The sequence below is a fragment of the Scleropages formosus genome, chromosome 6 (genome assembly GCF_900964775.1).
Source record: "Scleropages formosus chromosome 6, fSclFor1.1, whole genome shotgun sequence".
Classification (NCBI taxonomy): Eukaryota; Metazoa; Chordata; class Actinopteri; order Osteoglossiformes; family Osteoglossidae; genus Scleropages; species Scleropages formosus.
In genome coordinates this window covers 23,795,018-23,817,447 of record NC_041811.1, presented here as the reverse complement: position 1 = coordinate 23,817,447, position 22,430 = coordinate 23,795,018, and the positions used below count along the sequence as shown (strand labels likewise).

The window sequence follows — 22,430 nt, the reverse complement described above, 5'->3', positions numbered from 1 at the left end:
GAATCCCGCTTGGGGTGCCTTGCGACGGACTGGCGTCCCGTCCTGGGTGTGTCCTCTATGCCGTGTGTTGCCGGGTTAGGCTCCGGCTCCCCGCGACCCCATATGGGACAAGTGGTTCAGACAATGTGTGTGTGTGTAGTCTTTATAACCTCCAAAAAATCTCTAAAACCTTTAAGAAATACAGACCACCCCTGCACTGCTAAAATTTTGTTACTCGAGTAAATTTCCGCACTTCCGTTAATACGAGTGGTAAAAAGAAAAGAAACCTATAACATGATTGCCGTCAAATGTGTTGTCTGTTGAAGCAGGAATGACACTCCGGTGTGCCATGAAAGCGTCAGGTGAAGACATGATCTGATGCAAAGTGCAAACATGGAACGCAAAGTGAACGTCGCTGGCGTTGCAGGAGAGGCACAATCTTCCAATGTACAGGCAAGTCTCGTTATGCAAACAGTCCACGGCGCTGTTTCGTGTGTCCGACAGCGCTAGTGCAGCCGTTTTTTTCAGCTCTCCTTCTTCTGCGGGCTTTCTTCACTCCTGGCGCTGGAGGGCCACAGCACGTGCGGGAATTCCTGCACCATTTAAAGAGCAAACGACCCCCGTCCTGGGGGGTGCCCCGGAACTTCGGGGGTTCAGTTAAAGAATCGTTGACTCAAGAACAACTTTGGTGCTCAGGTAGATCAAAAAGCCACGTACCGGGGCCCTCCAGAACCACAGACGGAATATGCATTGACGCCACCCCTCAATTACCATTGCACGGTGTTGATTTACCTTAGACTTAGAACCGTTAGCCATATCCATTCATTAACAATTAGTACTTCTAAGGAAACCACCATTTTTACGAAAAACCAAACGTTGACAGAGAGCGGTTCCAGAAGCAACGGGGACCCGTGTCCGGCCCAGTACGGGCCGCCGCTCACCGTATCCGTTGGTTGGCAATCCCAGGTGCTTCATGCGGTTCTTGACCAGCTCGGAGAGCTCCTGCCTCTCGGAACGCCGGTACAGGTTAAGGCGCTGCTGCGCGACGCGCTCGGCACGACTGCCTGGCTTGGGAGCCCGCCTACTCAGGCGTCGTGCCCATTGCATACTCTTCTTCCGCAGCAGCGGGTGCTCCGACTGGTCGCTGCCGGTCGAGTTCCGATGAGTACCCTTGTCCTTTCGCGGCTCCGGTCTCTCCCTGGCGTCTTCGCGCTCCTCCACATTGATGGAAACCTGGGAGGAGGCCATCGGCACAGTCAGAAACAAGCGCCGCACTTGCAGAGAGCTGCAGCAGTATCTGCGGTACCCCGCCTGAGATGAACCAACACTCCGAACACCACAATGTACCAACGCCTGCTGCTGCAGTAAAGGATTTACACGGTGTGGATGAAAATATCAGCTAAATTTATTAAACAAAATGCTAACGAAACCAGACCATGCTACAGTATGCTCTACAGCGCAGTATGACAGACTGTACAGTCCAGCTATTATATTCCAGTTTCTACTGATGCACAGTATTCTTAAAAGTAATTATAGTCACACACACACTTTCTGAACCGCTTGTCCCATACGGGGTCGCGGGGAACCGGAGCCTACCCGGCAACTCAAGGCATAAGGCCGGCGGGGGAGGGGACACACCCAGGACGGGACGCCAGTCCGTCGCAAGGCACCCCAAGCGGGACTCGAACCCCAGACCCACCGGAGAACAGGACCCAGGCCAACCCACTGCATCACCGTGCCCCCTTAATTATAGTCAATATTACTATTTTATACATCACCATTAAACACATGCTTTTTGACAAATCACCTATTTTCACGTGAAAGCACCTGCGGAAGCATGTTAGAACAACACACTTTTCTTTTCATGAGCTCAATTAACTTAATCCAGCACATACTGTATGTCTTTGGAAGGAAATCCATGCAGCCACAAGGAGGACAAGTAAACACTGCAAAGGCTGAGCTGCTTTTGAAAGTACGCCTAAACAGCCCAAGCACCGCGAGGGAGCAGCACTACCTGCTGTGCCACCATGCTGCGCTTAATCTAGACCGATCACTATAAATTACACTGAGACAAAACAGCTGGTGTTTTCGAAAGAAAATCTGAAGCTTTTTGTCAGATTTTGAATGTTAAAAATGACTTGTAAGACTAAGCATCCCATCACGCACTCTCGGAATGACGACATCCCGTCGGACACTGATCCTTTCGTGCTGCCCGTTGCAAACGCAGTCCTGACGACGCGACCCACGACGCATCTTGGCTGCGGTCCATCGGCAACCTTTCACCTGTGACAAATCCTTTGACGGAACACTCATGGACATGAATCGAGCTGAAATCGTCCAGTACTGAAAAGCGAGACAGGACTCTTTTAATTTTATTCAGGAGAATCAAGCCTTTTGTTCTGCATTATCTTTATAGCGCTCACATTTGTCAACCTTACAGCTGTCAGCGGCTGAGTCTCACACAGAGCTGTGCTGATTTATTCAGAAATTTCCATCCGCAAAACATCTTTAAGCTACTTTTGTGTTTAGAACTCGGGCAAAACCGTGAAACACTCAATAAAGTGCAAACTGACTGACGGCTCCCCTGTTGTTGTCAGGGATGCCTCACCTCTGAGGAAGAGAAGATGTGTGACTCTGTCCTGTAAATCCCAATTGGAATTTCTGCACTGGAAGAGCAGAGCTTTTGAAAGAGCCTGCCGTACGTCCGGATCCAGAGGTCCTCTTCCGTCACCTTCATCTGGACAAGCACAGAACCAGCGATTTGCCGCGCGAGTGTGTGTCACGCCACCTACGACACGTTGCACGGAGAGGAATTGCACTAACCGCACAGAGGTAGCCAGAGCCAGGCGTGGTGTCCAAGCCCAGTAGCAGCCTTGCAATGGGAATCATGTAGTCCTTCACAAACGACTGTCGGTTGTAACATATAGAAGAGCATTCGTTATACAATCAGGAATGTATTACTAATCTCCTTCTGTTATTATTGAATATTCCACACTGTAGAGAACTCGAGACATATTTAAAATAAAAGAACAAAACATTTCTTGGCGTAAACGTTATTAATTTATTTGACCAATCCCAATATACATAAGCCCTAGAGGGCACTGTTGGCCTTTCTGCAAAAAGAGTTTGCTGCGGTTTATTGCATGAAACTTCATTAATTCAGAATTCAGCCATTCTGGGATGATAAGAGTAACAGAAATTCTTGATTCAATACATTAATCCTTTAGTATTTTTAAAAGGGAGTAGATATGAAAATTAGTTGGTTTTCTTGCAAAAACCACCTGTAGAGAAGACTGTTTAGTATTTTGGTCACAACTTCAAACTCCTGGTAAAGAACAGATCGTGGTTAAAAAAAAAAGGCAAAGTACCCTAAGGAAGAGAATATTATTTGTTGCACTCAAAAGCAGTTCCCAGTCTAGGGTAACAACTTGTTCAGATGCAGTTTGGTGTGAGTATCTGGACTGGGAGAAGCAGATGAAGACGTGGTGGTTCACCTGGTATAGCAGTGTGTCAAGCATGCTGATGCTGAACACACGACCAGCGGCAAATGGCAGGCGGAACATGAATGCCAGATTTGAGCCCTTGTCGCGCTCCTTCTAAAAGAGAAGAAATAGAACGAATAACTCCCTTTGGAGGTCACAGTATCAACCCGATGGCACGGCATCTCAGGGTTGTCCCGCAAGTCATGCTGGTGTGGGTCCGGCAGCCTCACCCTCCTCACCTTCTCCAGCCTGGAGAGTGCTAGAGAGTAGCAGTCTTTAGCCCTGAACTGCATGAACCTCATATTGGAGGGGTGGGTGAGCTCAGTGATGATGCTGAGACTTGGGAACAGTCTGCAGAGGTGTAGTCGAAAGACATAAAATGAACATAATTTATTTTTTCTTATTTTTCAAAATCCACAAAACAAATTTCACTTCTTACACCAGAAATGACAACAATTTCTGCTTTTAAAAAACATTGTCAAAATTTGATGATCGATGGATTTAACATGAGGTCGTTACTAATCAATTGACCATTTCGGCTGCTGTGAGAACATTTTTCATTTCTGAAAACGAAAAAAAAAAAAAGCGCAAAAACATTCATTTTAATAACTTTTCACCCTGGATTGTTACTGCTATTTGTAGAAGCCCAGATGAATGGTGCAGAAGGTCTACATACAGAAGGCACGTAGCTGCTACAGGAGATCACCCACATGCAGGCAAAAAATGTGAGGATAGTGTTCCTCACCTGAACATGGTCTGCACGTTGACAATGGTTTTTGCGTCTGCCATATAGTCCTCCTCCGCACTCATGGTGCTCTCCTTGTCCACCACGACCAGGTTGTCAGCGTAGATGATCCCACACTGCAGTAGGCTGTCCAGACTGGCACACAAGAAAGCAGACAACAGGACATTAGGGGACACGGTGTGTCACCTAACAGTACTGTACACTCTGGACCTGTAACCAAATTGGAAACCAAAAAAGAAAACTATTGTTGTATTCTTAATTCTTAGAATTCTAAATATCTGGAATAACTCTTGCTTAACCTGTTGGCTTTCTAAGTTGTGTTCCAAATGCAGACATGCAATGGTAAAATTAAGGTTAAAACATAAAAACGTTGAAAAAGGTACACTATAAGATACATTATTATTATTACTAATAACATACTTGTCTATGGTACCAGCCATGAAGTAAACCATTGGGAAACAACAGATGGCTTCCAGGAAGTGGTTGTCTGGCCTGCAGGAAACAGAAACAGAGCAGTGAGTCCCAATGTCACTCAGTCTCTCCTTGACACTTAAAGTCTCTCACCGTTATGCAATATTAATCTAACCACTTATTTCAGATGAGAAGCAGATTCTTGCGCTCAGGATGGCTGTGGCCCTTTGGAACACTTCTGGGATGAACAAGAGTGTGTCTGGTACGGGAGGATGAGTGGTGTTTCGGGCTGGTGCCTTGCAATCTCCAGGTACCTGGATTGCATCCCACTCCTGCTCCATTTACTCTTCATTGAAAGTTCCAGTACCATGCACTGACGCAGTAAAAATACTAATAATGTTGTATAAATGGGTAAAGCATTGTAAAGTTGATTGTCTAACAGTCTAACTTGCTTTGGACCAAGACATCAACTAATTATTAAAGGTTAATAACAATCTGAAGGTAGACATATGTACATCTTGTTAACACGAATACAGAAAAGATGTGGGAAAAATAACATATTTGTACACAGTTTATCAGTCTCATGGTTTCCCATACTGCTCAACAAGAAGTGGTGGCATAAGCAGGACTTCCTGGAAAAGCAGATCCTCTCAAAGCACGCAAATAGTTTTAACCCGCAGAAACCCCAATACAATGGTAAAGGGTGTTTGTGCAGTTCCCTGGCTCCAAGCCTTCTTCTCCTTCCTGTTTGAATGTACTAATTATGTTCTACTGCAACAATGTGCTGAATGGATGACATATTTCTGACTCAACCTGTGATTTGAGCTGCGGGGCTGCAATAAGTGCCTTTGCTGTCAGAGACAGCTGAAAGCCCAAAATAGATGCTTTTCTTATTCCAGCACCTAACATAACATAGACTTGAAATGGGAAATGGACCACAGAAACCTGAAAACCTTGCGTCACTCAAAAGTCTATCCACTCAAAAGCAGATTTCTGCATATCTTTTTCAGTGTTTTCAATGTGTTATGGGTCATAAATATGAAAATGATCATGAAGCTTGAGTTAAAAACTTGACGTACAGGACAGTAACTATTGCAAGATTTCAGGCCAGACTGAAGGCATCAATGCTGCGAAATTAGAAAAGGTGTCTCTTCTTCAAAAATGTTCATATTAGCTATCAGTTGGTCAGCATTACCAAGACAGATGTCAAGACCAACAATGTAAGGCCAGATTTCAGCCTAACCTTTTCCCCCCTCTTCTGCCTAGTTACATTCAGGCAAAGACCGTAAAGTGAGGAAATTTGCAGAGAACCCTCCAGCAGCGACAAATGAAATGGCACCATGACAGAAATTTTATTTCCGCATTTGCATTTTAATCCTTTCCCACCTCATTGCACAATCTTCGGATTTATGCTTCTGTGGAAACACTTTGTGGAGCTTAAATCCCAACTGACATTAAACCAAATTGACTTGTCCGTCCACTCGCACGTGCAGAAATGAATCAATACCTTAAGAAGTTAGGCAATACAGCGTGGTTTAAAAGTTGGAGGTCACAGGTTCACATCCCAGGCACAGGCTGTGTTGCTGCACATTTAGTAAAACATATTGTAAGGACGCCTACAGTGACAAAAGTGGCTTTGCAAGCGTTGATAAGCAGCTAACTTTGTCGTTGCACTGAAGAACTTAACCAGAGCTTATCCTCATCACATCCTGAGGTTTGTGTTGCGCAACCTTTCAACAACAAGGTTCAGAACCCGGCATCTCTGCTTCCTTCCCAGTCCATGTGTCAACAGATGTCATGGAAGGTATTGCAGCGTTACCATGGAAACCCCATCATACTGTGTAGATGCAGCTTTTGTTCCCTCTTGCTCCTCACAGCCTGCAATAAAATGGCCACAACGTGCTGCTGAGTGGGAGACGGCGACCTACCATTGAGGTGTAGGAACTTCCAGTATTTGACAGACTTAGGACAGAAGAGGGACTGTGTGCATCCAGAGCATACAAACAAATGTGTGTGACCAACACTCCCATCCATATTCATGTGGAAAAGCTTATTTATGAATTATGTATGTTGCTCGCCTTCCAGTAATGTTGCAGTCTGGCTGCACATAGCCAGGTTCATTATGAGTCATGATTTGCTCCTTGTTTCGACAGATTACTTACTTATTGTTGGGAAAATTACCTTGCGGAAGTCCTTGAAATTTCCAATTTTTTCTTTTTAGAAACCATAGCTTCCCATGAAAATTTAAGAAGTCCACAACGTTCAGACATTGCACACGTAAAAACAGCTTGACAAGAGGACGCTCGAGCCGAGTAACCATTTATATATAAGTGATGTGCTGAGAGTCAGCCAGTTACACAACGACTTGTGTAATGGGAATTGTTTAATTAGTCTCATATACACCAAGTTCTGCAGGCCCAATGCAAAAATGGTCTTTTGTTTGGTCTGTCAACTTCTAGTTAAAGGACCCAGACTCGAATCCCACCTTCTGCTGAGCGAGTTACAAAATGGGTAATATAATTATAGTACATACACACAGTCTACAACTGCTTGTCCTGAGCGGGGTGATGGCAAGCCAGAGCCTAACTCGGCAACACAGGGCACAAGGCCAAAGGGGGAGGGGACGCATCCAGGACGGGACGCCAGTCCATCGCACGGCACCCCAAGCAGGACTCGAACCCCAGACCAACCACAGAGCAGGCCCTGGCCAGACCCGCTGCGCCACCATGCCCCCTGTAATTATAGTGCTATATCATAATAATAAGTGGTTGCAACTGAGCTGCAACAAAAGTCTTTGTCTGGAAATTTCACATTACATGTGTTTTGTGGACTTGAAAGAGACATATTACCATGTCCCTCAGCTCGTATTGCAAGAGGTACTGTAAGAACATAGGCTACTTGGGCCACTGACTTATGCTATCCAGTCCTTGTGTTAGTATAGTTTGAGTTGTGTCCGTATTCTTGGCAGTAAATGAAATGCATTAATTAAAGGCATTTGACCCTGCCAAATTTGTGTTTGGTCTCCATTCCTGATTGTGATTTTTTTTGGATACAATAACAAGGTACAACCAAGGTTCAGAGGGCATCCAACTGGGGCAACAAGGGTGGCAGTTCTGCTGTTTGCTGATGATATTGTCTTTTTAGCCTCGTCTGAATGTGCTTTTGGTGTTAATTTGCACGGTTCGCTGCTGAATATGAAGCAGCTGATATAAAAATCAGCACACCTCCACGTCTGAGGTCATGGTCCCCTCAGAAAAAAGCATGTTCTCTCCAGGTGAGCAGGGAGAAATAGCTGTCCCCTGGTGGAGGAGTTCAGATATCTTGGATACTTCTTCTTGGGTGGTGGAAAAGGGAAACGGAAAATTGAAAGATGGATTGGTACAGCGTCACTGTGGGCACTGTACCAATCTATGGTGGTGAACCTTTTGGACATAACTCTTGGTTTACTGTTCTGTGGTCACGAGCTTTCGGTATACAATAAAAGAACAAGACTGCAGATACAAGAGTTCAAAATGAGGTTTTTCTGGAGGATAAGCAGGCTCACTGCTTGTGAACGGTGAGAAGCTCTGTGATCTGGAAGACCTTCAATTTAGAGTCACCTCTCCCTGGATCGAGAGATGTTAGCTGAGGCTGTTTGAATGGTTGCTGGTCAACTCCCGTAGGAGCTATAGTGGGCATGTCACACTAGGGCAGACCCAGAACTCATTGGAGAAATTACATCTCTCTGATGGCCTGGGAACACGAGGGGATCCAACAGAAAGAACTGGAGACTGTTGTTGGGGAAAGGAAGGTCTGGGGCTGCCCGCTCAGCCTACTGCCACCACGACCCTCTCCAGGACAAGCTGAAGGACACTAACTGACATTTATTTAACGGTGTGGCACTTTCAAAAGGCAGACTGTTGTGAGCAATTTTGTGACTTACGGGTTGTCCAGCAGCAGCACAATGGGGTTGAGCTCTTTCCTGGGGCGATAATAGGCACGAAGGGGGACTATGAAGTTATAGAGGCCATTGCCGGCTGTCTCGGCAGACACAATGATCAGCTTGTTCTTGAAACCGTATGCTTTGGCATCTTCAAAACTGTTGTGCTTGCAGCCCTGAAAGTAAAGAAGCAGGTCAGGGACCAGAAAATAAACATGAACAAAGGAAGAGAGCAATGGGATGTCCTTCTCAGCCATTTACAACCACTATGACAATATATTCAACTCATAAGATCCAAAAAAACGTCTTGGTAACCATTTATCCAATGCAAGCAGAAAGCATTCCTCCTTGTAGAAATGGGTCTTCTGTAGAAACAGGAATGTGTTTCATTCATGTAGCTGCATACTACTGAAGCACAATTTATGAAATGCATGCGGCATGGCCAATGAGAGCAGATTACCTCGGACAACAGTGACCCTGTTGTCCCGTGAGGCCTCTCACCTTGTCCAGACGCAGGCAACAGAAGGGAGCCTTATGGAGCAGCAGATGGCACAAGGTGGGTGAGCTCCCGATGTATGGGGAGTTGGGGGGGTACCCTTTTACATACCTGGGGAAACAAAAAGGAAAATGCAGCGCAGGTTCATTTATTCACGTGAGACCTAGGCGGTTTCAAGCTCCCCTTTTTAATCCATATTTGGCTCCAGAACTTTTTGTAATTTACAAAATAATTATTCTCTTGTTGTACTCTGTATTGTTAGGATGAAACATTAGAACAATTTACCAGTTTTGACAGGTCAGCTAGTTCCACACCGAAGTTCAAATGTCCTGCTGAAGGTATTTCGTTTTTGGAAGTGCAATTATGGCTGCAAGGGCGCTCTGGGTCTTTGCTGTTTCCCTGCAATAATGTACATTTTTTGCAGTGGACGTGACATAAATGTACTTTTTAGGTGTGACTAAAGTGGTGTGCAGCTAAGCCATCTGGTTTGACTGAACTAATGAAATGGACGGGTAGTACACATGATTCCTGGGACTAACACTCTTACAGGAGATCCTTCAAATGTGCCATTCCTTGACGTATGCTAAAAAGGAGCAACAACAACCAAAACGGCTGGAGTACTTGATCCACGATGCGGAGCTGGATTCCCTCGCTAAACAGTAGCCAGTGCGTCAAATGCTCTTTCGCATCAAAGCCTTGGGGAGAAGCAATAAAACTGAGGGACAATATGTGTGACTCATCAGAGGAGAACGTCCAGTCATGACTCCAGGGGCGGCCGTCACCTGTGTGACCCCCTCGTTCATCAGGGAAAATGGTTCGTAATGGAACAAATCCTGTCCTGAATGCACCTCTGTAAACGACCGTATTATCGTCTGGAGGAGAGTGGGAGACAGATGAGCCTTAACACAGGATGACCGCAGCTCTGCTTTCTTCCCTGCTCACAAGCATTGTGTTTGAGAGCAGTGAATAGACAGCACATGGAAGAAACTAAGATCAGCAAATAGAAGCTTAAAAAGAAGGAAAATGAATAGGAAAAATTTTTAAATCACCCAAAAAATGACACTGGAGGTTTTATTGTCACTGCGGAACAACGAGTTCATCGTAAACCACATCTATCATTACGTGGAATTCATGTGTCAGATTTTGAGGAACCCAATGTTTCCAGGGATCAATGTTTGAGCATTGTCTTTGACACCAGTTAATGCCCTTTGAATTAAGTTTAAAATGTAGTACTTGGTGCATGTGATCTCAATAGAATTATTATATGAAAATTAGCCCACACTGCATGCGTAAAGCTAAATTAAAATGCACACATCAAATAAATATTCATTACTGTTTTGATAGACACAGGGGGTGCGGTGGTGCAGTGGGTTGGACCACAGTCTTGCTCTCCAGCGGGTCTGGGGTTCGAGTCCCGCTTGGGGTGCCTTGCGACGGACTGGCGTCCCGTCCTGGGTGTGTCCCCTCCCCCCTCCGGCCTTACGCCCTGAGTTGCCGGGTCAGGCTCTGGTTCCTCGCGACCCCGTATGAGACGAGCGGTTCTGAAAGTGTGTGTGTTTGTGTGTGTGTTTTGATGGACAGCTTGCTAATTTTGTTGAGGCAAACATACTAAACCCATTGCAAATCTGTTTCGAAGCAGCACTGTGCTTGTGCACAGAAGAACTGGGTTGTCAGCCACTCTTATGGGGAACAATAGGGAAACATAGGCTATCAGACGGTTTCACAAATTCCCCCACTTTTCTCAGCGCTTTAAGACATGCTGCGTTCACCCAACATTCCCAGCTTTTGACACAAGAACTGCGCCAACAGATATTTATGTATGAAACACAAAGTGCTTCAATATACGCAAACTTAATAACTGCGTCTGTGACAAACGCAGTCGCTCGTGGCAAAAGACGTTGCGTAGCAAGCGGGACAGCCTGATGATTCTTGTGTTTTCTGTGACATTTCATAATGACTGGCTACAGATACAAGTGACGTGATTGCCTATAAATAATGCCAGAAATGCCAGTGAACGATGTTTATCTGGAATGAAGAAATCATCTGAGAATGTCATTATATAGTCAATGTCGCATTTTTGCTAAAAGCATTATATGTGAGAGACATTAAGTAGTTCTTTCAGAGTAATGTAAGTGTTGCTGTCTGCTTTTCGAGAAAAATAGCACATTCATTTTCTGTTAAATTTTTTCATTTAAATCCTTTTTGGCACCCGATTGTTGTCTTCTCAGCTGTGCAAAGAAGACGTTTCAGAAGTGGTTAAAGTGGTTAAGAAGTGGTTAAAGAGTTGGCTTTTAATCAGTGAGTTACTGGTGCTGATGCTGAACACTTTTGAAAAGTACTGAATCTGAATTGTGTGTTTATTTGTATGAACATTTTTATGGTGCAATGTATAAATTACAGTGGAAATTTTGCATTTCCATCTGTAGCGGGGTGTCCAACGTATGGCCCCAGGGCTGATTGCGGACTGACAATTCACACAAGGTGGCCTGCAAGAACATTTGAAAAACTATTAATTTATATTATATATTATTAATTTATGCTATACCTACATGAATACTGTAAATTCTACTGAATCACATAATAATACAGTTATAGTCAGATGCACATTTGAACACATTGCAGTTAAACCAAATACAACAAAAAATGAATAATTTTTCATTTTAGACATTGAAGACAGTATGTCACTAAGATTTTTGGACATGTGGCTTTTCAGAATTCTGCAAATCAAACAGTTAACAGCGATGCTAATCGCATCATTTGGTGTATGAAAACACGAATTATGAGACTCATCAGAATGGACGTGTCTCTTCACCAATTAGAATCATGACAGTTTTCTCCCACCAAAGCACTGACCAAAGCCATTTGAGAAGGGCTTAAAATAGAAGGCAGGAATGATGACTCAGTCAGAGGAGAAATCTATCAAATTCATGCCTCACACCAGCTGTATATTCCGCTTTGAAGCTAGTTTTGATATTGCCACGGCTGAGGTGGAGACTCACTCAGAAGCTGTGGAGCTCTCGTCGTCGGACTGCGTGGTTTCATCCTCTGACTGGTCAGCGAGCAGGTCGCAGGGTAGGATGGCAGCGGAGTCGGCAATCTCCAGCACGGGGGCAATGCTGGGCCGCCGACTCCCAGAGCCGTTCTCAGCAGGCAGAGCCAGCTTGCCGTCTCCGCCACCGCTGGGCGGACTTGCATTCTGGAGGTCCATGGCTACAGTCCCTGCGGCAAGAAGCACAGGGGTGCACAGGGCCATCCCTTGTTACAGATGCGCAATGGGCAAGTGCTGGTGCAAAGGCAGAGAGAAGGACTGAAAAGTTTTCCTAATGCTGAATTAGCTGTTATGTTATGCCATCAAGTACAGCCTGCCTAATAAGTTTCGGATCTTTAAAGCAATATGGATTTACCCGTGGATGGCAAGGAAGTGCAGACTTAAACACAAGCTCCTCAACTTATGATCACAATTGGGACTGAAACTCTGTGTGTAACTTAATTTGTTCGTAACTCCAGAGTCATTTTTACCTGTAAGCCACGTTCAGTAAAAAGTTATGCAACACTGAAATGTCTCCATTTATTCACACTGTGCAAAACCTCAGACAAAGATATAATACATAACACTTCATTGGTATATTATCAATAAGTCCTCGTCAGTGTATGGCTGCAGAGGTATGGCACCTATCCTGAACGCATAGGGCACGAGGCAAAGTACACCACAGACCCTATGAACTTCAAATGCATTAAATTAAAATTGAAAATGAAAATGACAGAAAATGACAGAAAATAAAAATGAACACATCATTTAGACAACTTTCTATTTAATCCAGAGTGCTGACTGATTTGTCACGTAAGCAACTGATTGTTTCAATCAATTCATGTGTGAGTTTGACTTGCCCTGCCATATAAAAAAACAGCTTTTCACAACAAAATTCTGTTGAACTATAATATGGCCTGATCAAAGAGATTTCAGAGGACCTTAGAAAAGTAGTTCATCAGCTCATAGAGACTAAATGAAGCCCAAAAGACTGGAAAATGAGAGAAAAGGATTTCTAAAGGCCTGAGCCTCAATCAGTCCACAGTTAGTTTACAACTGGAAGAAATTAAATACTGTTACTACTCTCCCTAGCAGGCAGCCTGCAAATATCAGTGCAAGGGCATGCTGCACAATCCTCAAACAAGTGACATAGAACCTTACTGTGACAGCTAAGGATCTGCAGGCATCTCAAGATTGGTTTTCAATTAGAGTGATTTTCATGGGAGGTTATCGCAGAGTAAATCTCTACTCTGCAAAAAACATTGTTATGGTCTGAAATTTATTAAAGACCACCTGGAGTTTCTACAGCACTACTGGAACAATTTTCTGTTGACAGACAAGAAAAAGTTCAAGTCTCTGGTATGTGTATGTAGCGTTATGTCTGAGGTAAGCACTGCATACAAACACCAAAACCTCACCCAATCTGTGAAGTACGGTGGAGGGAGTATAATGGTGTGGGGCTGATTTGCTGCTCCAAGGCCTGGATGGCATGCATTTATTGAGAGACCAATAAATTCAAAGCTGTATCAGTAGAACATCAGGGCATCTCCCTATGATGTAAAACTCAAAAGAAGCTGGGTCATTCAACATGACAATGACCCAAACACAGCAGAACTCAACAAAAGAGTGGTTAAAAAGAAAAAAAAAATCAGCTTTTGACAATGGCCATGTCAGAGTCCTGACCTCAGTCCCACCGAAATACTGCAGTGTGAGATGAAGCAAGCCACTCAAGCGAGACACTGCAAAAATAAGCATGCACTGAAACAGTTTTGAAGAACACTTCGAAGTTGTTGAATTCTGGTCCCAGTTGTGTTCGTAAGTTGATGTTCAAGCATATTGTTATTTATAATATGGCCCCTCTCAATCTTTTGCTCAATATCCTTGGGAAACTAGACAACACCAGATTCTGCTCACGCTTCCTGAATTCTGTGAGTGAACATCTCATGTCCGATGCAGTATTCCGCAAGGCATCAGGGAAATATGCTCTCTTGCACGCACTTCACAGAGTAATGCTGGGGTTCAGCAGACTGGGATGGACTGACATCCATGCTGATGCAGGAGTTTGCTATTTGAAAATCTCTACAGTACATCTTCTCTCTCTAAGTAGTCCTGCTTTGCTATGATATTTATGCTGAAAAACTGCAGGAAAAAGGTCCTGTAAACTTTGGGAAATTCATTACTCACAGCCTAGAATAAAGGTCTCACAGAATTAAACCAATTTGTAAAAACATACATAGGTTAACTCCCTCTTGTTCTTGGCCAAACAGGAGTGTGGCTGCATCCATCTTGTGAATGAATGCTCCTGCTTGTCAGGTATCTCCATATGGCAACACGCTGGGCAGATTGCATGCTGGGATGCCACTGAGTTAAATGGAAGCGATCCATCAGATCCAGCTGGATCGCTAGGACCACAATTATGATTTCCATTCGCTACTGTGTGTATCCTCATGCAATCGTTGCCTCTCTGCAATCATGCTTTTGTGGAAACGCCAACTTTCACATTGAAAAGTATCTTATTTAACAGAATGAATTAAACCATACTTTTGGAACTCTCTGATGCACCGAATGACATTCAGAGTCATAAAAGATGGAAGAAAAACTCCTTCAGAATCAATAATGTCTAAACTGAAGATGGACAGGGGCTCAGCTTTGGCAAACACATGTTGAATCACCCTTTAAGGGACCGCTATGCATGCTTCGAGTCATATTGCAGAGTTCCCTTTTCTCGGTCTCAGTCTCATTTTTGTGCAGTGGGTCAATGTTTGCCAGTGCACCGTTTTAATGAAAAAACCGGGCAATATTTTTTCTCTCATGTCATCTAGGTGACATGCACAGACTTACCATAGGCAGTGGACCGATCCACTTTAACAAAGGAACAGACACAATTAAATCAGCACCATCAAAAAACAGCAGAAAAAATCCCATGGCATGTGATACAAGTGTATACAGAACCTTGTATTCAAACAATTTGAAAAGTTTCCATTTAGCATATCTGAAAAAAGCCAGTAACAGACTATGGTGACATGAAGAAAAATCTATTTTAAATTGTATACAAACGGTCTCTTTCTGTGATCTATCAGCCTGTCTGGTTTACTTTGAGTCTACCCTTTTTTACTGTGAAAGCTTTGTGAGCTTAAGTTCTGAGTCCAAAAAGGGGCTTTGCAGCACACATCTGCTCTTGTCCTGAAGGACTTAGTAGAAATGTGCATTTGTATAGTTTGTATGGGTGAGTGTGGGTAGGTAATGATGCACAACTGTTGGCTCTCACTGGAATGAAAAAGATTCCTAAACTGAAAGACCAAACTTTTCAGCCTAGAGATGCGCTAAAACTATTAATCACCAGATGTGCTCCTGAGAGCCTCAGCATTTTTTCTGTCCCCATGACAAAGTTATTGCTTACAATAAAGACAATAACAGGATACAATCTGAGCCACCGTTTTGAGAAATACTAGCATTACAGTGTGGTTCAATGAAGGAAGCTCCTGACCAAGTTGCATTCATATAAAATTTATTACACACTTGATTAGATTTAAACAGCCTTGCAACTCATGACACCTGGGATAGTGCTCAAAAAACCAGAGTTGATTTTGAAGCCATCTAATAAACTAAAGAAAATTAAACACCAAATCATCAGAGGTAGGTAGAGTAGCCAAACACAGTACTCAAGTAATAGTACTGCTCCTTTAAAAAAATACTCAAGCAAAAGTACTCATCCAAAAATTTACTTGATTAAAAATAAAAAAGTATTGGGTCAAAAAACTACTCAAGCACTTATTGCTATTAACAACTGACAATGTTAACATTTAAAATATGCAGTTTTAACTCATCTTTTCAATACTGAAATCTGCTGTAGTCCCCGACTTACGACAGGATCCCGTTCCAATGACCTTACAGTAAGTCGACACAAATCCCCTTATACTGTATTATTTAAACCATAAGCAAATATAAACAATCAACGTGCATGGATGCTGCATTGTATAATAGGGCTTTGTTTTTTTTTAAGTAATTTCACACATCATTCATGTAAAAATAATACAAATGTATAATAATTATATACCACATTATTAAAATTATATTTTCATGCTGCACTCATTGCTTTCATTCCTAAATCTGTTTTCTTTCACTTTTTTCCGTACCACCACAATCATTGTAAAAAAGTAACTTCAATGGAATCACAACAAAAATGTTCTGTAAATAAAACTGTTTTTATAAATGAAATGCAAATACTGACAGACACACTGAGTCAATAAGAAATACAGATGATTCCCAACTTGTAAAGGGTTACATTCCACGAAACCCACCATAAGTTGAAAAATTCTAAGTTGAAAATGCATTTAATACACCTAATCTAACGAACATCACAGCCTAGCATACGTGTGATGGCCATTACGGGCTTTCCGCCTTCATGCTGGGTAATTATCTTCAGTTTCTCCTCAAGAGTAATTGCCCTCCTCTTCTTGTTCCCACCAGTAGCAGGAGACACAGATGGGTGTTTCTGCGACATTATGGATGCACAAAACACAACGTAGATACAGGGGAGATCTGTACAGTGACCACGTGACAGACTGGGAGACGAGGATCGCTGTGGCTGCCTAGCATCTCAAGAGAGAATCACACCGCATATCGCTCGCCCAGGAAAAAATCCAAAATCAAAATTCAAAACTCGAAGTGCGGCTTCTACTGAATGTCTACCGCCTCTCACCATCGTAAAGCTGAAACATCATAAGTCGAACCATTGTCAAGGAGCTTCTGTATGGGTGCCCTGTGGCAGTGAGGCCAGCTGACTGTACAATAGATGGAGTGGTCATTGTTAAATGATACATCCAAACATATCATTTTGGAACGGCTGTTGTAAGGACGGGTCATCAGAAACCGCATATATAACACAAGCTGAACACTACCTGTATTATCAATTACACTAATCAAATAAATCCAAAACAAATAAAAGACCTCAGCCCACTAAGCGTTATTCATCAGGACCTCAGGGAAATCAAAAATTGTGATTACTATGAGCAGCATGTAAACCTGACAGTGGAATGGTGTTGGTGCCTCCTGAAACAGGAAAGGTTTAAGCAGAACATCACAGTCTATGTAAATCTAACCCTGCACTCACTTATGTTGTTCTGAGCCTTTGAAAAAAAGGAGGCAAGACTCACGATTGTCTTCCACACTCACCCATACTGGCGATGATGCTGTGGACTGGGAGGCTGGAAGGAGTATCGTACAGTCCTCCGGCAGGTAGGCCCTTTCTCTTGTGCTTCTCCTCCTGCTTGAAAATGAAGGCCGAGTTCTCCTCCTTGGTGATGTTGATGTAGTAGCAGGTGTCAGAGACGGCCATAATATGACGTGGACCTGGGTTCAGCAGGATGTTCTTGTTGTCTTCCCGCTTGACTCCAATTAGGCAGACACCATACCTGAGGATACAGGGGAGATTGATACAAAACGGTTGCAAGAGCACTGAGTAGCAACGATGTTTAACAAGACCTTTGTTTTAAAACCTTAAATGCAGATACAGTACCAGTCAAAACGTTTGAGTATACCCAAGAAATCTGGGCATCAGTTGCATGAGAGGAACTTGACAGATGAGAGAAAGCAAAGAAACCCATTAATGTCCTGAAATTCGCTGCAGAAGAGCTGGGAAGACATGGTGGCTCATTACCTGCTCAAATTTTGTGAACAAACACGAGCTTCCAGGAAGCGTATGATAAACAGGTACTGTAAACTGGTACTGGTACTGGCCTAAACAGCATAGCGTATACACAGATCACTGAACACTGAATTAATTTACACTTTCAATAGGATTCTGAAAATCCCTTTCCTTTATTTAATAAGGTTTAATCTATTTTGAAAAACTGATGCACATATAAAACCGATCACCTTGTGTGGCACTGTTAGGGTATATGTTTTTGGGACCAACTTCATCTAAAAAGGATTTTATCCTTACTTTTTGTGGGCGTGGAAGGAAGCATAGGTGAAGCTCTTGCCGTCGTATTCTCCAAAGAATTTGCTGTCACCGAGGCGGATATGGTAGACTTCGTTGCCTGAGCAACGGCCGTACATCCTCTGCCACTGCTCGGGAGACTGCTGGCCCTCTCTGTAACACCAGAGCTATTTTACTCACTAGAGCTGTTTCACACTTTGCACATTCTCACTGAGAGCCCTGTTGCTAGTACTTTCAAACTAATTATTCAAAAAGGCTAAGTGGAGGAATTAGTTTTTTGCCTAGAAAAACCATTTAATCAACCCATCTACAGAAAATGCCCCAGTTCACAAAGTAAGTAAAATGTCGCTTCAGTCCAGTGAGCTGAGTTTTCCCATCTATAAAACTGAGGGCTCTGTGTAAACCGGGTCTTATTTAGTTCTGAATAATATGAGCACTTTTCTGTATATTTACTTCAGTTCATGATCTCATGCTCGTACCTTGATGCAGTTCATTACAATTTCACAACATTATAAAAATACTGTAAAAATATTGTTAAAGCCTTTCAGTTACCCAATATAAAATACAAATAATTAGACAAAATACTCCAAAACGTTCTTTGTTTGTCAGCTAAAATAAGTCGAGAAAAGCAGAGATAGTAAAAGGGAGAATGGCAGGAACAGGGCTTGTTTCACTATGGATTATTTGCTAGATGATGAATAACTGTACCCACCAGAAAAGTAGAATAGTATTCTCTCAGTAATTGGTTTCTACCAGCTAAAATGCTGCAGGGTGCCCTTCGGCTCAGCAATTTCTCTCTCTGCCTCTGCTCTGGTGCGGCTCAGTTCTAATGCAAGTGAGTCCTCAACAAAATAGAAAATGCAGTTTTAACTGGGGACAACAGCTACCCTGCCCCAAGTGTTTTTTGTCTGAAAAGTGCTTTTCATTCCCAGGGGAAAGTGTCCTTCTGTGAACTCAGTTTGAGCTATTTCCCCTACTAAATGTTTATATTAATAAATTTCCTTGCATGATCTGAATATTGGGCCTGAAGGTGAACTTTCTTGAAAAATCAGCCTCTATCATCAAAATATTTGATATATGAAAATATGTTGACACCTCAGTGTTAATGTGACTCCCCTGTCATTTCAATAAACATAACAGTGTGCATGCCATAAAGCCACCACACTGCTCTAACAATATTGTAAAGACATTTTGAGGGAGGATTTTATCTGTCAAGACTGTCATCTGTTATTTGAACACGAGCAAAACTGCAAACTAGAATATGATAGGCATTGTGGCAAAAACTGATGCTAACTAATTTGGCTCGGTTTGTGAAATGTAATGTGTGTTGTAAATTTGTGGAACCAGTGAACATTAACAGCTTGCAATAATTAAGCCATGAATTAAGGAGAAGTGTATTCCCTGCTATCATAAATTCATAAATTAGGCACATTCACATCTAGTTTAAAATGTATCAGTAATAAAGCTACATTGTGAGACTGTTGCTGGACACAGTTTACTTGCAATTAAACTGATTTACTGCAGGATGTATTTTATCAAGGCAGTATTAAAGACTATAACAAACAAATAAGGAAAAAATTCAAAATTGTTCCAATATTTAATTGGAATAGTTCCAGAATGCAGAATACTTTCAATCGTGATAACAGAAATAGAGAATACACCATGTAGGTGCACAAAGCACCCTCAGAACTCACTGTCCTCGAGATGTGTGGACCAGGAGTGTGACCAGCGTAGATGTGGCTGGACACACACAGTTCAGAGCCAACATAGCATACTTGAACTCTTCCTCACATACAACGTGATCTGAAATGCAAAAGTGACACGCAGCTCAGAGCCAACATGATGTACAGTCTTTCTCACAGCACACTTGACCTTAAATCCCTTAAATCCACAACATGTAAATACTGTATGGATGTGTGGAATAAATTCAACAGTTCCACTGAAGACCTCAAATGTTTCGCTTCAAGTCTAGGTCCTCCCAGTCAAATTTTTTGACTGACCAATCAAGCACATGTATAACTAAATGAGAAATTCACAGGACAGTACTAGAGTTCATTCATTTTTTCAGCTGACACTTTACTCCAAAGCAACTTATATTATTCTTCACCCATTTATACAGCTGCTAGTTTAATTGGAGCAATTTAGGGTAAGTACCTTGCTCAAAGGTATGACAGTCAGAGGTGGGATTTGAACCTGTAACTTTTGGGTCCAAGCTCTATATCTAGCACTACCAGCAGCCACACTTAAGCATCTCATTTTAATTAATCAGTGGAGACCATAAATGTTATGCCTTGTCAGTGTTATAATAAAGCATATTTGCACAACGAATCTATGGTTAAGTCTTGTTTTAATACATGACTTTCACTGTGTACATAACTCTATCTAACAGTCTGAGCCATGTAAACATGCAGCTCCTATTATATAAGCTTTGTTTTATTAAAAACAAAAGGTAGTCTGTGATAATACATTACAGTATCTCTCAGCAGTTTGTCTTTTTAATGTTTCACATTTGGAATAACGGTTAATGTGCTTGCTTCTGAATGCTGATTTTTTTTGCTTTCATCATGCACTATGACTCATGCTGTAGAATACATATGTGACCAAGGGGGATGGTGTAGTGCAAAAAGGTAGCCAGCTGCTCTCCGTGGTGCTGATCTGCTGTCCGGGAAAAGGGTGGAGGCTCACCGGCAAACTTCACGTGGAATTTGTTTTCCGGCTTGAGGATCTGGACATAGAGGGGGCAATTTGGGGCAAAGTCCTTAACGGCCCAGGCTCTGAGGATGGTCTGATGGTCCTGTGAGGGGGTACGGAGAAAGTGTATTATGGTGGGGCGCTGTAAGCCAGACATAACATCCTCAGATCTGAAGTTAGTGAACGTAATAATACTGGAATGTAAAATGTTAGTGTACATTTAAGCTATACCATTTCATTTATTTCATCTCAGGATAGTAGCTATTAGATGCTGAAAAAAACAGATACTAACCCGTGTCTATAAACAGTATACAGACACACTGGTACATATATACAATAAATGTTATATTTGTAGTATAGTATATGTAATGTGAATTTTGATTACACTGAAATTTACTGCATTTTAAAATTAAGGGTATTACATTATGGCAGACTCTGTGCTGTCATGTTAATGGACAGGACAAAAGTAATTCGGTAGGTTCTTACAGCAGCAGTGCGATCAACCTCATTTCTGCTGCTCAAAATGAAGCAAGCTTCTGCATCATCCATTCTGAAAAATACAGACAACTGTCACATCAGATTTGCAGACGATGAAATGTGTGCAGCACAGAAGAAAGATGATGTAATAAGCCAGGAATGGAAAACTGTACAGATGCGAGAGAGAAAATCATATAGAAAGAACTAAGAGGTAAGGGTGCTTTAAAATAACTGAACATTTCATTCTGTGCCACAGTAGCACGTTCATAAAAATAGGTAATGTTCTGCTTCACTGCATGATAAACCAGAACTAATTCAATTCATATACAGACACAGCTGAAGTTTGTGAAACCTTTGGAATTATCTGGATTTCTGCATAAATGTCTCCAAAAATATTATCTGATCTTCATTTAAGCCATAACACATAAAGATTAGATAAAGTCTTATTTAGCAAACAACAAACACAATGTTTTACATTGCCATATTTTTACTGAAGAATTTGTTTAAGCAGTCAAGGTCTTTGATGGAAAAAGCATGCAAACCCTCACATTTAGTAACTACATTACTGCCAGTAACCTCAACCTAACACTTTCTGTTGACACTAATCAGGCCTGCAGAGCAGTTATAAGGTATCTTCGCCCATTTCTCTATACAAAATTGTTTCAGTTCATGCATATTTATCATCTATCATCAGGAAAGCCCAGCTGAGACTGTTCTTCTTATGCCAGTTGAGGAAGGTCAACATCTCTCATGAACTTCTACACATCACTGAGAGTATTTCGACTACCTCCACCACCATCTGGTCCACCCTGCCTCCTTCCTCTCCAAGACCAGACTGCTACGGACGATCCACTCCGCTGAGAAGATCATTGGATGTCAGCTACCAAGAATAATAGATCTGTTTACTACCAGAGCAAAAAAGAGAGCTGGCAAGATCGGTGCAGATTCCTTCTATTCCAGCAGTCACCTCTTCACCAACTGCCATCTCGGAGACAGTACAAGTCCATCACCACTCAAACTACATGCCACCTTCTTTCCTGAAGCCATCTGGCTCATCAGCAAAATCACCTAAGGTTCAATCCCCCAAAGCACTTGTGGTCATGTCTTAAATCTTCTTTATCCTTGCATTACACGTGATAATTGCACTCGTTTGTATACCGCAGTCCCTGCACACTGACCGCCTCAACACCATTTGCACACTGCTGTCACTTGCAGTTTTGTGTCTTGTAAATTGTTATTGTGTCATTTGCATTATTGCTTG

The 22,430-nt window shown here is 42.5% G+C and overlaps 1 protein-coding gene across 5 annotated transcripts in view; it reads right to left on the bottom strand.

Annotated features, from left to right (window-relative positions):
* The window catches only part of kcnt1a (potassium sodium-activated channel subfamily T member 1a), a 71,658-nt gene that overhangs the window by 3,819 nt on the left and 45,409 nt on the right, over positions 1-22,430 (bottom strand). For all 5 annotated transcript variants that reach the window (XM_018755492.2, XM_029253058.1, XM_029253059.1 and 2 more), the window contains 15 exons: positions 21,179-21,242; positions 20,687-20,795; positions 19,696-19,804; positions 18,005-18,154; positions 17,236-17,474; positions 12,032-12,251; positions 9,038-9,143; positions 8,540-8,712; positions 4,627-4,698; positions 4,207-4,341; positions 3,701-3,812; positions 3,474-3,575; positions 2,803-2,886; positions 2,588-2,716; positions 921-1,212 (listed from right to left, as the gene is read on the bottom strand). In XM_018755492.2, coding sequence (XP_018611008.1) covers positions 921-1,212; positions 2,588-2,716; positions 2,803-2,886; positions 3,474-3,575; positions 3,701-3,812; positions 4,207-4,341; positions 4,627-4,698; positions 8,540-8,712; positions 9,038-9,143; positions 12,032-12,251; positions 17,236-17,474; positions 18,005-18,154; positions 19,696-19,804; positions 20,687-20,795; positions 21,179-21,242 — 2,096 coding nt within the window. The remainder of the gene's footprint in view (positions 1-920; positions 1,213-2,587; positions 2,717-2,802; positions 2,887-3,473; positions 3,576-3,700; positions 3,813-4,206; positions 4,342-4,626; positions 4,699-8,539; positions 8,713-9,037; positions 9,144-12,031; positions 12,252-17,235; positions 17,475-18,004; positions 18,155-19,695; positions 19,805-20,686; positions 20,796-21,178; positions 21,243-22,430) is intronic.